This window comes from Anolis carolinensis, chromosome 2 (genome assembly GCF_035594765.1).
Source record: "Anolis carolinensis isolate JA03-04 chromosome 2, rAnoCar3.1.pri, whole genome shotgun sequence".
NCBI classification, from domain to species: Eukaryota; Metazoa; Chordata; class Lepidosauria; order Squamata; family Dactyloidae; genus Anolis; species Anolis carolinensis.
Genome location: NC_085842.1, coordinates 314,217,745 through 314,241,033, shown reverse-complemented (window position 1 = coordinate 314,241,033; position 23,289 = coordinate 314,217,745). Strand labels below are relative to the sequence as shown.

The 23,289-nt window shown below is 40.3% G+C and overlaps 1 protein-coding gene across 1 annotated transcript in view; it reads right to left on the bottom strand.

Annotated features, from left to right (window-relative positions):
* Positions 1 to 5,024: 5,024 nt before the first annotated feature.
* epg5 (ectopic P-granules 5 autophagy tethering factor) overlaps positions 5,025 to 23,289 on the bottom strand; it is a 73,002-nt gene continuing 54,737 nt past the window's right edge. The window contains exons 36-44 of the mRNA XM_062972592.1: positions 21,315 to 21,490; positions 19,996 to 20,181; positions 17,809 to 18,018; positions 17,508 to 17,652; positions 15,857 to 16,099; positions 14,282 to 14,501; positions 11,279 to 11,494; positions 9,631 to 9,745; positions 5,025 to 7,666 (exon numbers count right to left, since the gene is read on the bottom strand). Coding sequence (XP_062828662.1) covers positions 7,484 to 7,666; positions 9,631 to 9,745; positions 11,279 to 11,494; positions 14,282 to 14,501; positions 15,857 to 16,099; positions 17,508 to 17,652; positions 17,809 to 18,018; positions 19,996 to 20,181; positions 21,315 to 21,490 — 1,694 coding nt within the window. The 3' untranslated portion in view covers positions 5,025 to 7,483. The remainder of the gene's footprint in view (positions 7,667 to 9,630; positions 9,746 to 11,278; positions 11,495 to 14,281; positions 14,502 to 15,856; positions 16,100 to 17,507; positions 17,653 to 17,808; positions 18,019 to 19,995; positions 20,182 to 21,314; positions 21,491 to 23,289) is intronic.

Here is a 23,289-nt window from a genome sequence, read left to right as displayed (position 1 = left end):
TTGCAATGGTTCTCCAGAGGGCAGGACCAGAATTCAAAATGACTTCAACAGATTAGAGAGTTGGGCCAAAATTAACAACATGCATTTCAAAAAGGACAAATGTAAGATACTACACTTACATGGACTGTGAGAAAGATCTTGGAGTCTTTTCAACCTTCTCTTCTGAAGGCTAAACATATCAAGTTCTTTAAGAAACTCCTCATAGGGCTTCGTGGTCTCCAGAACCTTGATCATTTTAGTCGCCTCCTTTGGACACCTTCCAGTTTATCAACATCTTTTTTGAACTGTGGTGCCCAGAATATTCCAGGTGTGGTCTAACCAAAGCAGAACACAAAGGGACCAAGACTTCCCTAGATCTATACTCCTTTGGATGTAGCCCAAAATCCCACTGGCTTTTTTATCTGCAGCATTACACTGTTGGCTCATGTTCAACTTGTTCTCCATGAAGACTCCAAGATCTTTCTCACATGGACTGTTTTTCAGCCAGGTATCACCCATCCTGTATCTTTGCATTTCCTTTGACATTGTTTGACTATCTGATTGTGTTTTTCCTGCACGACAGGGGGTTGGACTAGATGGCCCATGTAGTCTCTTCCAACTCTATTATTTTATGATTCTATGATTCTCACTCAGACATCTGCACAATTGTATTGTTGGTGGGAATGCTAACATTTCTCTGTTTTTTCTCCTTGCATTGCAGATAAATTTATGGCCACCACGACCCTCTCACGGTAAGGAAATGCTTTCATTTCCACTTGCAGATTCCACATAAATCAGTTAAGGCTTGCAAATTTTAGCAAGATGATTAAGGACAGGTGCTGGGAAGGAGAGGGTTGTTCAGAAGCCATGTGTTCAACAAGCATACAATTTTCCATGTCCTAAAAACCAAAAAGGATGCCATTGCCATCTGGACAGGATTGTTAGCGATATGATACTCATCAGAGCACAGCAGGATCATTGGCACAACTGGTGCATCTGGCTTGGGATCGGCTGAGTCAGCGCTCCTTGCAAAGGGCTCAGAGAGTTCAGGGCAGAAATTGCTTTGATGACTCAGGAAATTCAACTGTCTCCAGTCACAACCCATAAACATTAATCTGGACAAGTCATAATTCTAAAGAGATGATGGAAAAACCTCTTCTAAAGGGCAATGAAAGACAATAAAGATTTTAAAAAATGTGGGTTTGTTTTTCTGTTTTTGTTTTTTGTAGTGGGGAATATGCTCAGCAAAGTCTTCTGGGGGTAATGCAACCTCAATATCCTTCTAAAGTTGCCCATCCTTTGCTGTAGACTTTTGGCAAGTTGGGTTGATGAGGGTAAGAATCCAACATCTGGATGGCTCTGGTTTCCCCAGCTAATGCTATAAACCTAGACAGATTGTATAAACCCAAATTAGTATAAACCCAAATTCCCTGTCTAGACCTAGCTTGCAACTACAGGGTAGAAGGAATACTGTTTGATACCACTTTAGTTGCCATGGCTCAGTACTATGGAATCATGGGAGCTGTAGTTCTGCAAGGTCTTTACTCTTTAGCCTTCCCTGTCAATGTGTGCTTTTTCATTGAGCCATGGCAGTTAAATTAATGCAGTGTCAAACTGCATTAATTGTACAATGTAGAGACTGGAATAGCAGTCACAGGTAGCATATCCACTTTCTAAGTTTTTGTGTCTGCTTCATGACCTATCCTTGGTCATTAATACTGTAGGTAACTTCTGTGAAGCTTGGACTAAAAACCCAAAACTCCTTCCACCATGCCAGATATTGGAAACTCTGGCCTCTTCTACACAGCTGTATAAAATCCACATTGAACTGGATTATATGGCAGTGTGGACTCAGATAATGCAGTTTAAAGCTGATATCGTGGATTATCTGCCTTGATATTCTGAGTTAACTGGCTGTGTGAAAGGGCCCTCAGAAACAAACAACTCAAAATGGGTTTGTCTTCTTGGAAAGGCTCTATGTGTCTCAAACTATCTTTTTTATACTGGCCAGCAAGTCTTCCAAACTTTGTATTTTAAAGATTTTTCATAGATTATTGAAGGCATAAAAACTTGTGAGCCAATGTGTACTCTAGTGAACAAGTAGCAGTGTTGGCACATCAGAATACACCTTTTCAAATGGATCTGAAATGAGTATTTTCAGAGCTATCTTTTATGGATTGAACAAGTCAATCTAAGTCTGTTATATACTTATAGGAACTGCTTGATTCTCTTTCTCTGTAATCAAAAGTAATGTGGAAAAGGTGGTCAGTAGGATTAACATGGTGATACCCTTCTTTCTACCAAACCCTCTGGGAATTCTCTCCAATGCAATTGGCATTAATGTTCATGCTTTCATCTGTAGGCAACAAAGGCAAGAGTCCCCATATGAAAACTTCAGTCGCTCCATCAGCTCTGTAAGCCGAAGCCTGGCAGAGAGAATCTAAAGCAATGAATGGGTTAGATTGTGGTCTGGGTAAGCCATTATTACAATATATGACTGCTGCAAGAATGATCTATGCTTAGAGATGGAAGGAAACCATTATCCCAACACAAGAAGAATGGCTGATGAAAATCTCTGAATTAGCAGAGGTGGACACATTGACCATGCTGATAAAGGACTTTTTGACTAACATTAAGGAAAATGGGGACTTATTCCTTATCTTTTCACAATGGCAAGGACATTTATCAACTGTTAGATTCACAAATTAGTAAGGTGTTGACAAACGTAGAAGTGCAACTATGTAATATCATGTAAAGGAAGCAGACCAACAAGGGATAATAACCTTCCAGTAGAGAATGGGAAGTTTGTAGACTTTTGTTTCTTGTTTTTGTTATTTTGTCTTCCGATTTTGTTATTTGTAATAGTCACTTAGTTGTAGCCTTGGGATAGTGTGTAGCTGTATAGTATTTAGTTTCATGTATCTAAAAATCCATTTCTATGTTTCATTTTGGTTTCTTTTTCCCTGAACTTCAAAAAAAAAAACAAGCAAAAATAAATAGTATTACCTGGTTTTGTTTTTAGTCCCCGCACAACCAATAAAAGTGTTATTTTGTTGTGTTAAGCAGACAAACTCTGCAGAATGATAGCCAGAGATTATACAGATGTCACAAGCTGAATTTGGACACATCGGCACATCGATCCCATGCTCGATCATTGAGTCATAGCTCTTTCCCAAGCTTACTCTTAGAACCGTTTTAGAAAGACTTTTCACTTCCTAAGACTGCTGCCATGACTTATTCTTCCCACTATCTACAATTATTTTCCACATCAGAAAAAGCAGGACAGATGAAAAAGGAAACCACCACCCTAGCTGGAAACCTCATTGGGTCTCATTCTGCAAGTTTGGTGGCGTACAAGTGCAAGTTCCCTGTTGATTTATGGAGTATGACATTTGAAATTTCATGGGGTTTTAGGAGATCAATCAATCCTCATTGAGTTCATTTGCCAATTCTAATATATAGCAAGAAAGTACCTGTTATTCCAACCACACCTGACCCACGTTCAAGAAGGATCTGGTCAACAATAGTGACACATCTGTAAATTATTTATGTTATGACCATGTAAGTATTATCTGTACTTTTTTGCACATTTCTAGGAAGCTTTGTAGCATAATTATGTATTTAAAGATATAAATAAAAGAAATATATGAAAGGAATGTTGTGTGCTAATATAATGGCTGTCCGTGTTTTGTGCCATTTATGTTCTTGAAAGGAGACATGCAAGGTATGATTTGATATTAATCTATTCTAAATATTTTTATCTAAATATAATAAAAGTGATAATATGTATGTATCTATGTATTTTCCAAGATGGCTTCCACTTTCAGGGAGCGCTGTGACTCCCACTCTCACAGATCTCCCATGACCAACAGAAAACACTGGCGGGGTTTGGAGGGGAATTAATCCATGATTTGCGGAGTTGTAGTTCTCCAGATCAAAGAGTACTGTGAATCTAACCAAAGATGAATTTGGACCAAACTTGTCATACATATCCAACATGGCCAACTTTGAATATTGTTGAGGTTTGGAGGAAACTGATCTTGAATTTTGGGAGTTATAGTTCACTCACTTTGAGAGAGCACTGTGAGCCCAAGCAACTATAAATCTGGACAAACCTTGGCACACATACCAAATGTGGCCAACTTTGAATACTGGTGAGGTTTGGAGGGAATTGACCGAGGATGATGGAGCCGGCATTAGCATAACAGGTTAATCACCAGCTCCAGCTGCAGTAAATCTTGCCAACCGAAAGGCTGACAGTTCGAAGCCAGGTCAGGGTGAGCTCCTGACTTTCAGCCCAGCCCCCCACCCACCTACAGGATAGAAAACAGCAATGTGGGTAGATAAATAGGAACTGCATTAAAGCAGGGAGGTTTTTTAGGCATGGCAAAAGGGTGGAAAGTTTACGAACAAAGAACACTCTTCGGCAAGGAGATGGAGCGATAGCACACCTCTGTGGCCAGAAATGGGCACAGCTTCCAAAGATGCCGAAAAGATGGGGAAAGCCTATATGGTACCTCTATCTGTTGTCTATTTTGTCATTATACAACCAGCACTGGAAGTTTGTAATCTGCCCTGAATCCCCTTCAGGGTGAAAAGGGTAGAATATAAATGCTGTAAATAAAATAAAGTTTACCCAAATCTTTTCATAAAACTCCAAAACAAGCAATGACTGCTTCCAATGATTGTCCTTCCAAAATCCCTAACCCATGCATCGCCAGGCACCTAAGCTAGTTTAAAACAAATGGCAGTGGCAATTTAATTGAAACGCATTGGGACTGAGGGAACCGAGTCCAGCGGAACCCTACACATTAGCATAGTGCTTTGTGCTTGGTTTTTTGGAATATTTTTCCCAAATATTTTCAAGATGTGGTTGACTGAATCTGTGCATATTGGGGAACAACCAAAAGGATAAAGAGTGTGAACCATAACCTAAAATTGCCATTCTCCCATAAAGGCAACTGCTATTCCCAAGGGTTTCCCCACCATCCTTTGCAGTTGATATCCCTCAAAACTAAGCCAACCATTTACATCTAGAAGGACAGTTCAGTGTTTCTCACAGTTTATTTCCTGTGGTCCTTGCAGACACAAACCACTGTAAACACACTTTTTGTTAAAGCCACATCCAAAACAGAACCTCCCGTATTAAAACTCTCATGCCAGATACACACATAATATTTTCTGCATTTTCACAGATTGGTTTTGTTTTAAATATCATTAACACTGAGCCAAGTGACATCACACAAGTTGTTTCTTCTTCTTCTTCCATTCCTTACTCTTAAAATAAAAAAGAGCAGCATTTTCTATCCACTTGTAGAAAACACCAACTCACCTGTTAGGGTTTTCACCACCACAATATCCCATGAAAAGAAAGTTCTGAAAACCTTGCTGCAACCATCTTATTTTTGTAATTTGGCAAGAGGAGAAAGGAAAATTGTCCAGAAACGGCAACCGTGAATCATTCACCAATGTTCAGTTAATAGCAATTAGCAATGAATTATCATAGCAAATTAGGGAAAGGCAATCAATATGATCTGCCAGGGTTGATTAGTTGGGAAGTAGACATTTAGGTAAGGAATCGTGAGCTACACAGAGCAAAAGAGATGACGAAAAAGCAGGAAAAGTGTCCCAAGTTTGCACACAACACTTCCCAAAGAGTTTGCTAGAATCTACACGAGTGAATGAAACACCAATAACGAAATAAGAAGGAATGAGCAGAATAGTTTCCGATGTTTGGCTCTTTTTGGTGGGATTTAAATAGCTACATATGTGTTATGATGAGAGAACTTGGCATTTGTTTTTCCAAAATAGAGGAAGGAAGAGAAAAATGCATTCAGATAAGGCAACAAATAACAGAACAATCAAATGGCAAAACCACAGTTTGGCAGTCTAGTGTAATTAATGATAATTCCTCATATTCTTTAATGTTTGAATAGGCCTTTCTGGAGCATTATCTGAATCTAGTAAGACAAAGGAAACCGTAAGATATTTTCCCAAAGGATGACTGTCCCATCCTAAAGAAATGCCCAATTGTTTAAGTGCATTACATGAGTGTAGACCAGTCATGGGCAAACTTGGGCCCTCTGGGTATTTTGGACTTCAACTCCCACAATTCCTGGCTTTAGGCCCCTTCCAGGAAAGGGCCTGAGGTCAGGATTTATGGGAGTTGAAGTCCAAAACACCTGGAGGGCCCAAGTTTGCCCATGCCTGGTCTACACTGACCATATAATGCACTACATTATATGGGAGTGTAGAAAGAACCTCAGTTTACTGAGGAAATTGGTTGAATTTTGTCTTATTGAATCCAAAATCCAACAAGTCCATGATTTTTATCCCGACGGTGTAGCAACTTTTTGATTTACAGAGCTCTGCTCCAAGGAAGAAGAATCCTGTGAGTCTTAAAATCTTGCTACTCTGCCAGAAAACACAGTTCAAAAGATAACTGTTAAAATAAAAATATAATGTTCCGTACTAAACTCTTTCAAATTAAATCTATTTGCTCTCTCGTAGCAAAGTTTAATCCTAGAGCAACGTGGAAATCAATGACTTATTCCAAGCACATGATAAAAAGGGGAAATTTTATCTTATTTATGGAAGAGCTCTCCTTTCCAAATAAGACCTGCTTCTATCTGTACAAAGGTGAGCATATGAAGTTTACTTCTGTGGCAGAGGTTCCAAATGAGTTCTTATTATAAGACTAAACAGTTTAAAAAAAAAAAACCTTAAGTAGCCGGAAGTGGATGAAGAAAAAAAAGAGCTTGAGGATGGTCCAAAACTCTTAATTATATACAGATATTGGCCCAGGCATTTCACAGTCAAAAGGGAAAAAAGGCACAAAAGTAAAATTAAACTTGGAAAGGGCCAGAAAAAGCACCCCCATAGGTATATATATATATATGGCACTATTTCAATAACAGCAACCGTCAGAGTCCAGGAAAGTTAATTTTTTTAGACTACAGCTCAAAAATCCATCGTTTAGCCTTGGTAGCTAGGGGATTCAGGGAGCCGTAGTCCAAAAATACAACTGTTTCAAGTTCTGCCATCTATGCTCAAGTATACAAAAGCTTTGAAAAAACTGTAGCAATCCCCATTCCAAAATGTCTTTGGGTGCCCAAGGGAGCCTGAGCATGGTGCATGATGGGACTTGTAGTCCAATGCTAGTGGGAACGACAGGTTGGCTTCTCTCTGTTTTGAAGCAGGACTCAATATGGTATCTTTTCACAAGCTCCACTGAACTGAGCCATTTAAACTCCACACTGAAAAGCCAGAGGGGTGGCCATAGAGAAACTCAAGCATCTTCTTGCCACTTTTTTCAGAAGGACATTGAAACTCAAGCTTCTCTCCAGACTCGTCCATCTCCATTGTCTCTCCCTCGCCCTTCATCCAAGGGGTCCTCCTTTAGCAAAGTCGCTCTCATGTGCAACATCACTGTCAAGTGTAAACAGAAGATCAATCCATGATTGTAAAAAGAGGTGAGGCAAAGCCACCTGCCCCCTGCTGACTGCTATCGGATAGCATCCAAATAATGCACTTCTGGGTACAAAGTATTGACGAGGATGGCCAGAAGGCTGTTCCCATCACGAAGGGAATGATGTGAGTCCTTGATGAACTGGGACGCTTGAGAGATCTGCTCCTGGTATTCCATGTATTGTTTGTTTGAAACGAGAGAGTCAAGAGCACTCAATGCCTAAAAAGATAAAAAGCAGAATGAAAGATACGATTCCAGAACTCAGAAACATTAAATATATTGTGTTGTCGAAGGCTTCCATGGCTGGAATCATTGGAATGCTGCGAGTTTTCCGGACTGTATGCCATGTTTCAGAAGAATTCTCTCCACATTTATTTATTTTATTTATTTATTTATTTACAGTATTTATATTCCGCCCTTCTCACCCCGAAGGGGACTCAGGGCGGATCACATTATAACACACATAGGGCAAACATTCAATGCCCATAAACACATCAAACAGAGACTGAGAGACACACGCAGAGGCAAGTTAACCTTCTTCTGAGGGGATGTTCAATTCTGGCCACAGGGGGGAGCAGCTGCTTCATCATCCACACTGACGGCACTTCCTCATTCCAGGTCGTAAATTAGTTAATCTTGCCTCCCCACTTTATAAGTGGTACCTTATCTCCTACTTGATAGATGCAACTATCTTTCGGGTTGCTAGGTCAGCAACGAGCAGGGGCTATTTTTTATTTTTTTTAATTGACGGGTGCTCACCCCGCCACGGGCTGGCCTCGAACTCATGACCTCATGGTCAGAGTGATTTAAGGCAGCTGCTCAACAGCTGCGCCACAGCCCGGCACATCTATGGCAGGCATCCTCAGAGGTTGTGAGGTATATTAGAAACTAGGACAGTGAGGTCGAGGGTGGGAGAAAGAATTCAGCAAAGCCATAGCAGAGCACTTGATGAACTAATCTGGACACAGCATAGTACATGAGAACACAGAAATACTGGACCCTTCTCACAACCATACAGAGAAGCCACTGAAATCCACAAGTATTGTATTGTTTTAATCTATTTCTGTAAACCGCTCCGAGCCAAACTGGGAGTAGCGGTATACAAGTCTAATAAATATATAAATAAATAAATAAGCATGTGGACAATTTCAACTGAAAGGAGGAAAGCATGAAAATGAACACAATCTGGCTACGAGTATTAAAAAAATTCTAAAATCAGGACAGTAAATAAAGAACAACATTCAGAAAACAAGGGAACTCCACACAGAAAGCAATCAGGGCCAGCTAACACCTCCCAACAAAGGATTCCCCAGGCAGGAATCAATGCTAATCAAGTTGATTAATTGCAACGTTCACACTTGCCTCCAATAGACAAGAATTCTTTCTCCCACCGTGGACCTTCCACAGATATATAAATCTCATTTCCAATATACCTTACAACCTCTGAGGATGCCTGCCATAGATGTGGGTGAAATGTCGGGAAGGAATGCTTCTGGAACACGGCTATACAGCCCGGAAAACACACAGCAACCCCCCCCCCCCACACACACACACACAATTTTGGAAGCTTTAGACCCTAAAGTAATTTTTCCTGCGCTTTATGATATTCATGATTTAGGCGGCTTGCTATATATGTTTAAAGAACATCTTTGTGTTCACGTCTAGAAGTCAGGAAGTTTATTGAGATGCTGAAAAGTGTCCAGAGGAGGGCACTCAAGTTTAAAAGCCAAGCCCTTTAAAGAGTGGCTTAGGGAACAGAGTATGTTTAGCTTGAAGAAGGAAAATTGAATGTGCCATGTTTAAATATTTAAAAGAGTGTCATGTTGAAGATGGAACAAGCTTGCTTTCTGCTGCTTCAAAGACTGGAACAATAGATTCAAACTGCAGGAAATGAGATTCTACTTTAACATTAGGGAGACTTCCTGACGGTAAGGGCTGTTTGGCAGGGGAACATGCTGCTGTCTGAGACTGCTGACAGTATTCTTCTTTCACGCTTTTCTAAACAGAAGCTTTTACCCTGAAACACAGTATCTAATTTCTAGGCTGCATTTGGGTCCTAAACTTCTAAAATCATCTGCAAAGATTCTGGCAGAATTCTGTGCCTTTTGATTCAGTCAGAAACAATAGATTTAAAAGCCACACAGAAGACACAGACAGTTCCCTCTAAGCCACCACCTCCTTACCTGCTGAGCTTTGCTAGAGAGTTGCAGCTCCACTCCAGATCTCAGCCGGATCTGATTCTCTACAGGAATTTGTACCAACAGAAAAACAGACAGGCTCCGAGCGACGACACGGAACCTATGGAAAGAAAAGAACCATTGTGTTCTAGCATCTTCCACCAAGTTGGAAAACACAAATATCTTTCTCCACAAGGCGGGTCTGGGATATAGGCAGTGGCGATAAGAGGGCCTCCCCAGATGATCCAGATATTTTATAGTTGAGCTCTGTTTACTTTTTCCAAGAAGACCGAAGCAATCTTTAGTTGCTTGAATGCTTCTGCCATGGCACCCTATATCACTGGTGTGTTACAAGGATAAAATGGGACATAAACTGTGGACATGGCCATATGTTTATTAGAGGAAAGCAAGATAAAACATAGACTGGAATATAGTTTGTGTATCCCTCATCTAAAATGCTTGAAACTAGAAGGGTTTGGGATTTTCTTCCCAGATTTTAAAATACCTGTATTTGCATATACAGTAGAGTCTCACTTATCCAACACTCGCTTATCCAACGTTCTGGATTATCCAACGCATTTTTGTAGTCAATGTTTTCAATATATCGTAATATTTTGGTGCTAAATTTGTAAATACAGTAATTACTACATAGGATTACTGCGTGTTGAACTACTTTTTCTGTCAAATTTGTTGTATAACATGATGTTTTGGTGCTTAATTTGTAAAATCATAACCTAATTTGATGTTTAATAGGCTTTTCCTTAATGCCTCCTTATTATCCAACATATTCGCTTATCCAACATTCTGCCGGCCCGTTTATGTTGGGTAAGCGAGACTCTACTGTATGTACATAATGAGATGCAGCCCACGGTGGCACAGTGAATTGAACTGCTTAGCTGCTGAACTTACTGACCGAAAGGTCAGCGGTTAAAATCTGGAGTGGGGTGAGCTCCCGCTGTTAGCTCCAGCTTCTGCCAAACTGGCAGTTCGAAACATGCAAATGTGAGTAGATCAATAGGTACCGCTCCGGTGCGAAGGTAACAGCGCTCCATGCAGTCATGCTGGCCACATGACCTTGGAGATGTCTACGGACAACGTCAGCTCTTTGGCTTAGAAATAGAGATGAGCACCAACCCCCAGAGTCAGACATGACTGGACTTAACGTCAGGGGAAACCTTTACCTTTACCTTACATGATGAGATATCTTGAAGTTGGGACACACTAAATAAAAAATCATTTATGTCTTATGGATACCTTGTATCTTTTAATGGTTTTTAACTGGGATATTTTTCTAATACTGTTTATATTTAATCCTGTTTTAATGTTTGCATATTGGTATATTGTATATGGGGAGAGATATCATTATCTCATGTGGGCAATTCTGAAGTATTTTGGAATTGCAGATAAGGGATGCTCCACCTATAATGCAACTTCAACACCATCACATTAACTTTTATGAAAAAGAAGGTGACGGCAATGAAGAAGAAAAGAATGGTAACTATGAATGGAGAAACTGATTTCACAAGTGGAACCATTTGATAGCAGCTCTAAAACAAATTCTCTCTTTGGAAATCAACCCCTCCTCCTCTGAACCTGAGGTCCCCTGGTTTACTAAACGTCACATGAGCCAGGTGCTTCTCCCTTGACAGTTCACCTGTTTGACAACGGAGATCTCCGGCCAAGCCCAAAAGCACCGAGAATCCCGGACGCGAGTCGCTCTTCTGCCAGAGCGTTCTGCCTACTTTGCAGAGACGTCAGGATCCGGATGACCGACTCCATCAACACGGCATCCTCCTGATCCACTTGGAGGAGACAGAGCTGCAGCACTTTGTGCCACCAAAGGAAAAGCTTGGCTTCATCTTTTGCAGAGCTTGCATAGCAAAAGCGTGCGATGCAGGGGAGAAACAGTACATCAAAAAGCCACAATTACAAAGTGTCTGTACTTGGGACATCCTTTTCTATTATGCTGTTGTTTATTATTGCATTTAATTTATATAGCACCAAAATGAACATAGCACTGTCCAAAAATAAAATAATACGACAAACAACTTTGTTGAAGTCATAAAATCTATCTGCATCCTTATTAGATAATATGCAAAATAACATCAATATACAAGGATCAAACATTTCAATTTTCCCTCCCCTTCTTCTTTTCCTTTTGTGTCATGCCCTTTAGCTTGGAAAATGGATGGATATTAACTATTTCCTCTAACTTAATTGTTTCTTCAGAAAGCTTTTTCCATCTGAAGAGCAAGATATAATGCATTTTTATAAAAACTAAATACATTTGAACATGTCTCCAAACATTTCTATCCAAAATGGAATGGTTCATATCACCTCTTCCCAAGATGAATCAACCACCCCATAATGACAGGTGTAGATGCATATCGACAGGTCAATACGAGTACTGTATCTTAACTTTTATTTTAAAAAAAGGAATATAGTAACAAAAGGCAATAGATTATTCCACCCAAAGAACCTAAAAGAAACACTGTCTACTCTCTCAACCATGGTGCTCCTTCTGACCTTCTTCCCCTCAATGGGGAAATGGCTGCAGACATGAGAGGCTGGCCCCAAAGTGCCATTGGTGCTTCACCCTCTTCCATGGAATTATCTCACCTTTCCACAAGTCATATCAAAATTCACTTTACTTACACATAAGTTTGATTTATATGCCTAAATATATATGATAAATCTGTGCTAGTTTGCTCCCATACACTGTAAACATGGAAGATTCCTCCACAAAACAACAGGAAACCTTCATTCATAAAATGAGCCTATCAGGGATCCAAATCTAGCTTTCTCCTTCATAATCAAAGTGTTATTTTCAAATACATGGGAGCATCCGTCCACTGTTCTTTTGTTTAGCTCCTGGGCATTTGAAATACTGACTCCATGTACTGCAACCTTCCCTGTGTCTTCCTTTGCAATGCAAGCAGGAGAAGTCAGCAAGTAAATAGAAGTTCCCCTGTGGGTTATTTTTAAAGACTTCCAAAAATAGCCTCACTTGGTCAAAGCCACAATTTCCAGGGCTGAACACCAGCACGAGGCTGCTTGTCTCATTCACGGCTGGCCATAAAATGTGTCAGACATATTAGTGGGTTTGAGATAAATGTCTGTTTCTTGCCATCTTGGGATCAGTGCTGAAGGAGCTAAATTGTTTGTTGGGAACCAACATGCACAAGGTTTTTATGTTCTTACCACTGCCAACATTCTGGTCAGTAAATATAATAATAATAATAATAATAATAATAATAATAATAATAATAATAATAAATCTTTATTTATATCCCACCACCATCTCCCCGGAGGGACTTGGAGTGGCTCACAGAAGCATTCCAAGTGCCGAAAATATAAACAACAATACATAAGTATATACACAATGACATAAGTATAAAAACAACAACACACACAAAATCCCACTAATAAAAATTGTTTTGGTTTTTTCTCTCTCTTCCTTTTTGATCCTTTTTTAATCTCAGTTTTCCTACTTTCTATACAATCAAATGTTTTCACTCTTTCAATGTTAACTTACTCTATCTTGTAAGGTAAAACTATATATATATATATATATATATATATATATATATATATATATATATATATATATATACACACACACATACACACACACACACACATACATTTATTGTAAGATTTATAAAATTATAAAATTCCTAAAATGCAGTAGAAACTGCAAATAAAGCTGGCTATTTGCCATAACAAGTCAAAGTGCGAAGTGGCACAATATAGCCTAACTATTCCTTATCTGAAATGCTTGGAACCAAAGGTGTTTTGGATTTCAAGTTTGTTTGGCTCTGGAATATTGGTATTCCTTTATTAGAATGCAGGTACACAATGAAATATCTTGTTGATGGCACTGAAGTCGAAACACAAAATTCACATATGCTTCACATGCACTTGTTACCTTGAAGGAAATTTATGCAATGTCTTAAGTAATTTTGTGTTTGGAAACAAAGTTTGTGTACACTGAATCATCAAAAAGCAAAGTGGACAATTTTGGGTTTGGGAGTTTTTTCAATTTTGGAATTCCCAATAAGGGACACTTAATTTTTACTATCTCAGTATGCAGTGATGTAGAACAAAAACTCAGTTCTTTGGCCGGAGCATCTGAATCTGCTCAGAGGACAACTGGATTTTGTTCAAGAACTCAGGAGTATACTATGGGTGAGAGGGAGGAAATGAAAATACTGTTCTTCCATATAAGAATTTTGTTCTCCCATGAGATTTTCCTTCAGAATTCTTATTTGTCCCCATTCTTATGTCCTGCTGAACTACAGCTGCAATAAAATCAAACTGTTACAGAGAGTAGAAATACCACCTGCGCTGCAAATATTGTGCTACACCAGGGAATACGAGGAATTGCTTTATACTGAAAGCAAGCTTTCACCTTGGGGAAAAGTTGTTCTTTTAGACTACAACTCCCAGAATCCCACAGCCTGCAGGACTACTGTGCATGGTGAATGCAAAAACATATGGCAGGAGGAAGAAACAACCAAACTTGCGGAAGTCTTTTCTTTGAATAAAACAATTATCAGTCATGCTGGCTAGAAGATTCTGAAAAGTTATACAAAAAAATAACTTCCCATGCTCTGCAAAGAGCTCTAACTGACAGAGAGCCATTAGGTGCCAATACCTGGGATACACCTGCTCCAACCACTTGCTCAGCATCTGCAGCACTCGCATTTCATTGGCCAGGGTCTGTTCGGCATTCAGCTGCTGCAATGTGTAGACATAGAGGGTGAGGTAGCTGCCCAGGGAAAGACACTCCTGCAGGAAGTCTCCGGCCGTGAGTTCAGGAACTTGCAAAGAGGCCACAATGGGGCCCCAGCCCACATCTTGGTTGAGTGGAGCATCTGCGTATGAAATAGGGAACATGCAAGAAGAGAGAAATTACCATTAGGATGAACCCAAGTTCCTGCTGGATCACTCACTGTGTTCTTGCTAATCTAAAAAAAAACTTATTTTGAACTGGTTGGAATCATTGGATTCAGTGACAGAAGCTGAAAAGGCCATCATTAGAAGGAAATTACAAAATATTAAGGATATTAAGGTGGCCAAATGAGGCACCAAAACGGCCCAACTCAGCATCAGAAACCAACTGTCTCTCTTTAATTTTGTACACGTTTAATTTATGTATGTTATTGTTGTGTTCCTTCAAGCCATTTCTGAATTATAATGAACCTATCATGGGTTTTTTTGAGGACTTACAGTGTTTGACTTGCCCAAGGCCGAGTGGGGAATCAAACCCTGGACTTCAGAAACAGTCCAATGCTCAAAGTACCATGCCACACTGACTCTCTTAAATGCATAGAACTGGATCCAATTCTGCATTAATTCAATCTGTGTGCCAAGCAGGGAGGGAGGGAAGAAAGTGCATAAAACAATGACATGCCACATCTTAGCCAGTCAAATATCTGCTTGGCCCTCTTGTACCATTCACATTTTCAAGCTTATCTCCGTCATTCTCAGATTGGAAGTATTTTCCTCAAGTTTGTCCTAGATCCTAGAAGAATATAGTTAATCATTAAATAAATAAATTTAAGCCATTAACAAACAAAAATACAATATGCCCAAAATAGATTGGTTTCAGTCTTCTTCACTTGTTAAAGATGAAAACAAGTTGCATAGAATGTGGCAATTTGAAACATTTTTGTTACCAAGAAGCAGAAGCAGAAATATTCTGCTCATATTGTATTTTTCAGTTCTGTTTGATAAGTGATCATCTTGATAGACAGATAGACATATGCTTCTAGTTCTTAAAGAGATAGAGGGTAGACAGATAGACAGGCGCTTCTAATTCTTAGAAAAAGAGGTAATAAATACATAAGTAGATACTAATACAGCAGACAGACAGATTTTAAAGGCAGAAAGTGTTTTTTAAAGAACAAGCCAAGTTATTAAAATTATTTTAACAGTTTTCAATTTTTTATGTAATTTTAACATTTGTTTTGATAACAATAGGTATATGTTGCAGGTTTTTAAGTGCATTGTTTTAACATTATGAGCCTCTCTGGGTCTCGATTAAGAAAAGTCATATATAAATAAACACAATAATAACAATGACAATAATAATCAATAGACAGACAAACAGATAGACCAGGATATAGATATGGATATAAAGTCTTACAATGCAACACCTGCAGAGTGACATTAAATGAAAGTAAAAGTACTTTCCAAAGTACAAAGCAGCATCCTTTGTCTCCCTCACCTTCATTAAAATAGGCAGTGACACAGGCCTCTGTGGTCTCGGCCATGTGTCGGACGGAGGCCAGGCTCTGGCAGGCAGCTGTTAGGAGAGGCATGACCCCTAACCCTTGCACAGTGCTGTCAATCCAGTTTCGTAAACTGATCCGGAGAGACTCAGCCGTGGAAACGCTGGCATTGTTCATCATCATCAGGGCTTCCACAAAGAGGCTACTTAAGGCCAGGTGGCGCGTCTGCAGGTCCGTGTCTGTGAGCCAAAATAAAAGAGAAATTGAAAAGAGCTTGATTTTGAAATGACAGGAAGCAAAGAGGAAAGATGATTTCCCTCTCAAGATTAGGCCTACTGTAGAAGACACAAGGGAAAACAGATCTACTGATTCCCAAGTGGCAAAGAATGATATATTTCTTTGACTTTCTAGTTGACTTCCAACTAGAGAAGATCTGGACAGTGCTGACCAACCCTATCCAGTCTTGCTAGCTGAAATCCCAGGAACTGAACCCAGGATTTTCTGCAAGAAAAGCACTTGCCATATCGACAGTCCAAGCTTGTTTCAAGTAGGGATGCTTGTTTTAATACATGAGAACTGGCACATTTTTTCTCCTTTGATGCAAGTCATTTTCTGCTGGTATCAATGAATATTCTCGCAAGAACAACTTTTGCATAAATTGTATACATAAATAGCGCCAACTATGACAGCTGCTGCCTAGATGTGTGAACTTACAAAACCCAGAAAAATCGGATGGGCTGTTTGCATCTTTTTTTGACCAAACATTGTTTTCTTGTTTGCCTCCTGATTGTCTGGGGCTTTCCTCAATGAAGGCATTAATTTAGCACAAATTGCAGAGAGCTGGAGGGGAGTACATGTTGTCTCATTCTGGCTCTGATCATCCCATGGAGATTTGTGATTTTTCAACAGATTGTCTCAACATATTGCAAGAACCTGTCTCATAGGGAATAAGCGATTTTGTGAACATCTCTCTAAGGTTGAGATGAACAGAAATACAAAAGGTGGGGAACTGTGCTGTCTCATCTAATAATCTTTTAAAGCAATGGTTCTCAACATGGGGTCCCCAGATATTTTAACCTTCAACTCCCAGAAATTCTAACAGCTGGTAAACTGGATTTTTGGGAGTTGTAGGCGAAAAACATCTGGGAACCCCAGGTTGAGAACCACTGTTTTAAAGTAACAGTGGGAAGAAGCAGGTCCCGGACCCCACTTTTCTGAGTCAGAATCCAACCCCAAAAACATTCCCACAAGCCCCCCCCCCAAATTCCTTAAAATATTTTTAGAATTTTTGGCACAATCCTAGTTTTAAAACTCCAAATACATCCTCAAAATAATCCTATAAATAATGTGAACATACCAAACCCCAACCTAACCTCAGAGCCTCATAACACCCCCAATACTTCTGTTTACTTCTGATGTTCCTCTAAAATTGAAAAATGTAGAGGAAAATGCAGGTATTTAGGCCTTCTTGGGGAGAAATGCATGCACATCATAGGACTCAGGGAAAAATTGGCCCTGGCCTCTCTGCAGTTCCCTATTCCTATTCTAATGATACAGTCCTACCAAGGAGGTAGAAGGGGCAGATCTGGATTTCTTAATCATGATCCTTCCCCTCAAGTCTTCGCCATCACACCAAACAGAACCAACCTGGTGGGTTGAAGATGACAATATCATCTAGCAGCTTTGACATCTCCTGTTCCAGAGCTGAAAACGTGATCTTCCCATCTTGCTCCAGGATGCTGAGAAAGTGGACAACCTGGTGGATGTAGGCTCGGCACTTGGGGGTCGCATCCTAGGAAAAGTTCAGCAGAACAGAATTACTGTCATCCAACTTTTGCTTGTAGATTAGAAGGTACTTCAATGACTCTAAGAGGGAAAGCAGAACTGCCTCACTTGCTGCCCGATTATACAAGAAGGATGGATCACTAAACAAAAATGGTGGACTCACAAGGTGCACGTGGCTCTCGGAAGAAGCTCCAAACCCTGCAGATGCCTTCAAGAGCTTCACAATCAATTCGGCAGCAGGTTCCTTGGCAAGGATGATGGAAGGGGGGTAGTGGCTGTTGAAGTAGCTGATGATGCTTTCATAAGATAAGATGCTGATGAGCTGCCAAGGAAGGGAGCTGGTCTGTCCGAGGAGATTGAGCAGCGGTGACTCCTGAACAGGTTTTAAGAACAGGCATGTCTGTCATTCATGCAGCAACAATCTCATAGCATGCCACCAAGAACAAAAGAAGCTGCTTTACATCCAGAACAATTTACTTTTTCAACTTCATGGCTAATCCTACAGGATTCTGGAGGCTATTGTCCTAAAAGGAATTTTCCCCAATCTCTGAACACAACAGACGAGGACTAGAATATTGTTGGTGTCTTATGTAGACATAAATTACCCTCTGGAAGTATACTTTTTTTGCCTGATGTGGAATATCTGTATTCCATTCAAGGTTGTAGAAATGGACTTGCAAATGGGGTGCCATCATTTTCTCAGAGGCACATGTGACATTTGACTTGGGGGTCCTCTCTCGATATCTCATTATCTACATATATATGCACATACAGATATTCCACAATCCAGATACATAATCTGGTCCCAAACATTTTGGATAAGATATACTCAACCAGTACAAAAACAAATTTAACATACAGAGCTTGAGAATAGTAGTTGTGTGCCTTCAAGTCAACCTTTGGCCACCCTATCACAGGGTCTTCAGAAGCTGAAAAGATAGGATTCACTCAAAGTCACTCAGTGGGTTCCCATGGCCAAGCAGGGAAATGAACTGTGGTCTCCAGAGCTGTAGTGAACAACTACATCATGCTGGTTCTTTTTGGGAACAGACCTTGCTCTTTATTAGTAAGATTAAATGTATGCCACAACCATTTGTTCCTCACTTGCTGCCACTGCAGGTTTTCCTAAGATTTTTACATTAATTGGTTCAATTGCTTATTTGGTGTGTAATCCTGCAGTACCAGGATTACACACCAATTCTGGTGTGTAGTCCGCCTAGAACTGTGTTGTTAAATAAACACATAGGATCTCAGCTTGAAAGCCAGACTATCAAAGTGGTTTGAGAGTTGGAGTAAGACTCTGGAAACCAGGGTTCGATTCTCTGACTGGCCATGGGACCTACTGAGTGATCCTGGGTAAATCATACTCTCTCAGCCGCAGAAAATGCCGGAAGTCAGAAGGCACACAATAACAGTTGGGCTGTGGCGCAGGCTGGAAAGCAAGCCAGCTGCAACCAGCTGCAGTGAATCACTCTGACCAGGAGGTCATGAGTTCGAGGCCCGCTCGGAGCCTATGTTTGTCTTGTCTTTGTTCTATGAAAAAAGGCATTGAATGTTTGCCTATATGTGTAATGTGATCCGCCCTGAGTCCCCTTCGGGGTGAGAAGGGCGGAATATAAATGCTGTAAATAAATAAATAAATATTTATCCTGCCCGCATCAACTGTAATGGTACAAAGAGATAACAACTCCTAGTTTACTCGACAGTTCTTGAAACATTAACATTGAGGGCACTTTCGGCTAAAGGTGACTCCTAAATATCAAACCTGTCTTAGTGCCATGACCAATTTTTATACTTATACTCCTAAAGAAATCAGAAGAATTCAAAGACAATAGTACTCCCAATGGTTATTACGCATAATGGCTACATGCCACTCCTGGGACCGGAGGAAGCATGTCTCTAAATATCACTTGTGTGGGAATATGGGCCAGAAAGTGCCTTCAACCCAAGTTCCACTTGTAGGGCTGGAACTGCTTGTGATCTCCTGGAAACTAGACAATGAACCAATCAATTCAAATCACAAGAAAGGGGATGCCACCTAAACATCAGGAAAAACTCTTTGCATGGCAAAGAGTTGGGCAAAATGACCTTTATCCAATGCTAGGATTCTATGGAATTTCCCCTTTGGGAACTATGAAAAAGTGGGTGCTGGATGAAACAGGGGTCTGGTCAGTATTACTCTGTTTATGCTCTACTCCAACAAGCAGTTGTTTTCTAGGATTTCCAGCCTATGTGCCCCCCCCCCCCCCCCCCCCCCCGTGCTCCGGATAGCTGCTTGCCCCTGCACTTTGAGGACATTCTGCAAACCATGAAATAGGGAGAAGGAGGAACTGCTCCCTTTCGGACATACCTGTTTGGTTAGAAGCGCCTCCTCTTTTGCCAGCAGGACCACCATATAGAGGAGGCACACAATCATGTCGTGGGTTTCCAAAGGTGGGTCAGGATTCCAGGCACTGGAGAGGACACTGACCCAGTTGACTTCACACAAGACGGAGCCCAGGAAGATGAAACAGCTTTTGGGGCTGCCTCTTTCCACCTAAGAAGAAGAAGAAGCAATGAGAGGGCAGCATTAGACAAAGGGGCAGAAAGTGCTTCCGATCAGAATTTCAGTCACAGTATTCTATTTCATACCCATTTCATCATTAGTAACAGAACTAGTGAAAATAAGCCTATGTTACTTAATGATAAAATACTAAAATGCTGGAGGTGCCATAATCATGTGTTCCTACAGGTCAGAATGGGTTTGGACTGAGTGGCCCTTGTGGTCGCTTCAAACTTTATGATTCTATGCGCATTAGAGAAATCTGGGTAAGGGAACAGATATCACCATCTGGCTGATTGGAAGCCATACCTGTTTTATTCCCTTCCCTCCCCCACTTCTCGTCACTTTCCTTCTTTCTTCTTTGTGTTTTTAAATACTTTGTAGCAGAATCTTTTGGTATGCAATATGCAGTGTGTTTACATTGCTTGTATCGCTCCATTTGTGTGTTTTATAAAATATTTTTTCTGTGTATTGAATAAATACATTTTAAAAAGAAAAAAAACACAGACTCCACAGCTTGATCATAAAATACTTCCTGACTCTGCCATATATTTTTGGCGTTAGGGTTAGGGTTATGTACCATCCTGTCTGATAAAAGGCTTTGGAGAACCTAAAAGGCTGCATATTCATTGGTTTAATAGAGATGTTATCCTAACATGAATTCTGAATGTCTTCCTCTTCAAAGATGTTTGATTTTAAAAAATATTCTGCAAAAGTCAACTGGCTGACTGAATTGGGAAATGATAGTACAAGAAACAAATTTCTCCAAGCTCCGGAAGTTACATCAAGACACTTCATTAATCCTACTATTTTTGCCTCGAACTTATTCTTGCTCTTGTTCAGCACTCACATTAGATTTTGTTTCTCCATAGTGAATATAAAGTTTTAATAGTGTGACAGAATGTTGAATTGGTTTGAATGTCAGCATAGGACTTTAGGAGAATGGGGTTCAAATCTCTACCCAGACATAGTGATCTCAGGTAAGTCAGACTCTGTCAGCCCAATGAGAAGGCAATGACAAATCTCTGAAAGAGTCTCATTCAGAATAGTTCATGACAAATTTGCCTTTGTTGGAACTGACCTGTAGTCACACAACAACAACAACAACAACAACAACAAGCATTTACTTTAAAGAATTCCTCCATCATCTGCCGGTCTGGATGCATCTCTTTCCAGGGAAGGCAACCTAACTCCTTGTGAAGGGTGTAGAGAATATGTTCTGGCATCTTGGGAGCCGTGCATGACTTGCAATAGTGCATCATGTGCAACCAAAGCACCCCATGGTGGCTTGGCAGGAGCTTATCTGGAAGAAAAGGAAAACAGGAGGCAGGATAAGAGAAATGCATTCACAGGGAAATGTGGCTCATGTAAAATATCATAAGAAGGAATGAAGAATTTACAGCAGGTAGGCTGTTAGGAATTGTGGGAGTTGAAGTCCAAAACACCTAGAGGGCTGAAGTTTGCCCATGCCTGGTTTACACAGAGCCTTCCCTGAGACATTGTTTTAATGGTGGGCAGAACTGGTGGGTGGGAGATGAACATTTCTTTAAGAGAACTTGCATATCAGTATTAATGTTTTCCTGCTTAAAAGAAAATATGTGTATGTGCAAGCATGTGGTGATGGTGGGGAGTAGAGTAATCATAAATAATGTAAGTATTGTAAATGTAAACCATCCCTAACAATGAAGTGAGTTTGGCAAAGAGGAATGTGTGGCCAGTTATGGGAATCTCACTACAATGTGTGGCATCAACAAGGTCACTGCAGGGTGAATATAGACTGGGGAATGTAGTATCCAACAGATTTTTGTCAATGTAGACCATAGTCTTCCCAAATCCAAGTTGAAATGAGAAAGGGGGAAAGTTTCTATTCCAAAATTTTCAATTAAATTCAAAGCCAAAGCCAGTGCTCCAAAACTGCAGGAAGCCAGCAACTTCTTCAACAGTGATGAATGAAAATAATGAACTTAAAGTGCACAAGCCTTTCCTTTTGGAGGAAAGAATGCTCAGAGGAAAGTGACTATTTTAAAGTTACAGTTCCCAGAATATTCTAGCCAGCAGGGCCTTAGCTGTGGATTCTGAGATTTGTAGTCCAAAAAGGAACCTTTTTAAGCTATGGGAATGATGCACCAAAAAGCATCCCTTTCAATTTTGGAGCACTGTTTACTGAAAAAAGCCTCACAAAAAAGCTATAATCAAGAGACAATCTGAGAAACAGTGGGTTGCTGTAAGTTTTTCAGTCTGTATGGCCATGTTCCAGAAGCTTTCTCTCCTGATGTTTCACCTACATCTGTGCCAGGCATCTTCAGAGGTTGTGAGGTATGTTGGAAACTAGGCAAGGACCAATGGATACTCCACCACAGACTTCAGAAGAGCTGCAAACCCAAGAACAAGCCACGAGAGAAAGATCCACCCAGAGGAAAAGTGTTCTTACCATACATCAAGGGAACCACTGACCACATAGGGTAGCTCATGAAGAAACACAGCCTACAGACCATCTACAGACCCACTAAGAAAATCCAACAAATGCTACATTTAGCGAAGGACAAGAAGTATCCTCTCACCTCTGCAGGAGTTTACCATATACCATGGAGCTGTGGACAAGTCCACATAGGGACTACCAAACACAGCACCCTAACATGAATCAAGAAACATGAAAGGCACTGCAGACTAATCCAACCAGAGAAGTCAGCCATAGCAGAGCACCTGATGAACCAACTTAGACACAGCATATTATTTGAGAACACAGAAATGCTGGACTACTCTAACAACTACCAATTCAGACAATTTCAACAGAAAGGAGAAAACCATGAAAATGAACAAAATCTGACTACCAGTATTAAAAAACAGTAAATAAAGAACAACACTCTGAAAACAGAGAGATTTCAGACATGAAACAATAAGGGACAGCTAACACCTCCAAGCAAAGGATTCTCCTAGACAGGAAGAAGCCAGGCCTGGAGGCCACAGAGCCATCAAATGCTAATTAATAACAACATCCACACCTGCCTCCAACAGAAAAGAGTTCTTTCTCCCACCCTGGACCTTACACAGATATATAAACCCCACTTGCCTAGTTTCCAACAGACCTCACAACCTCTGAGG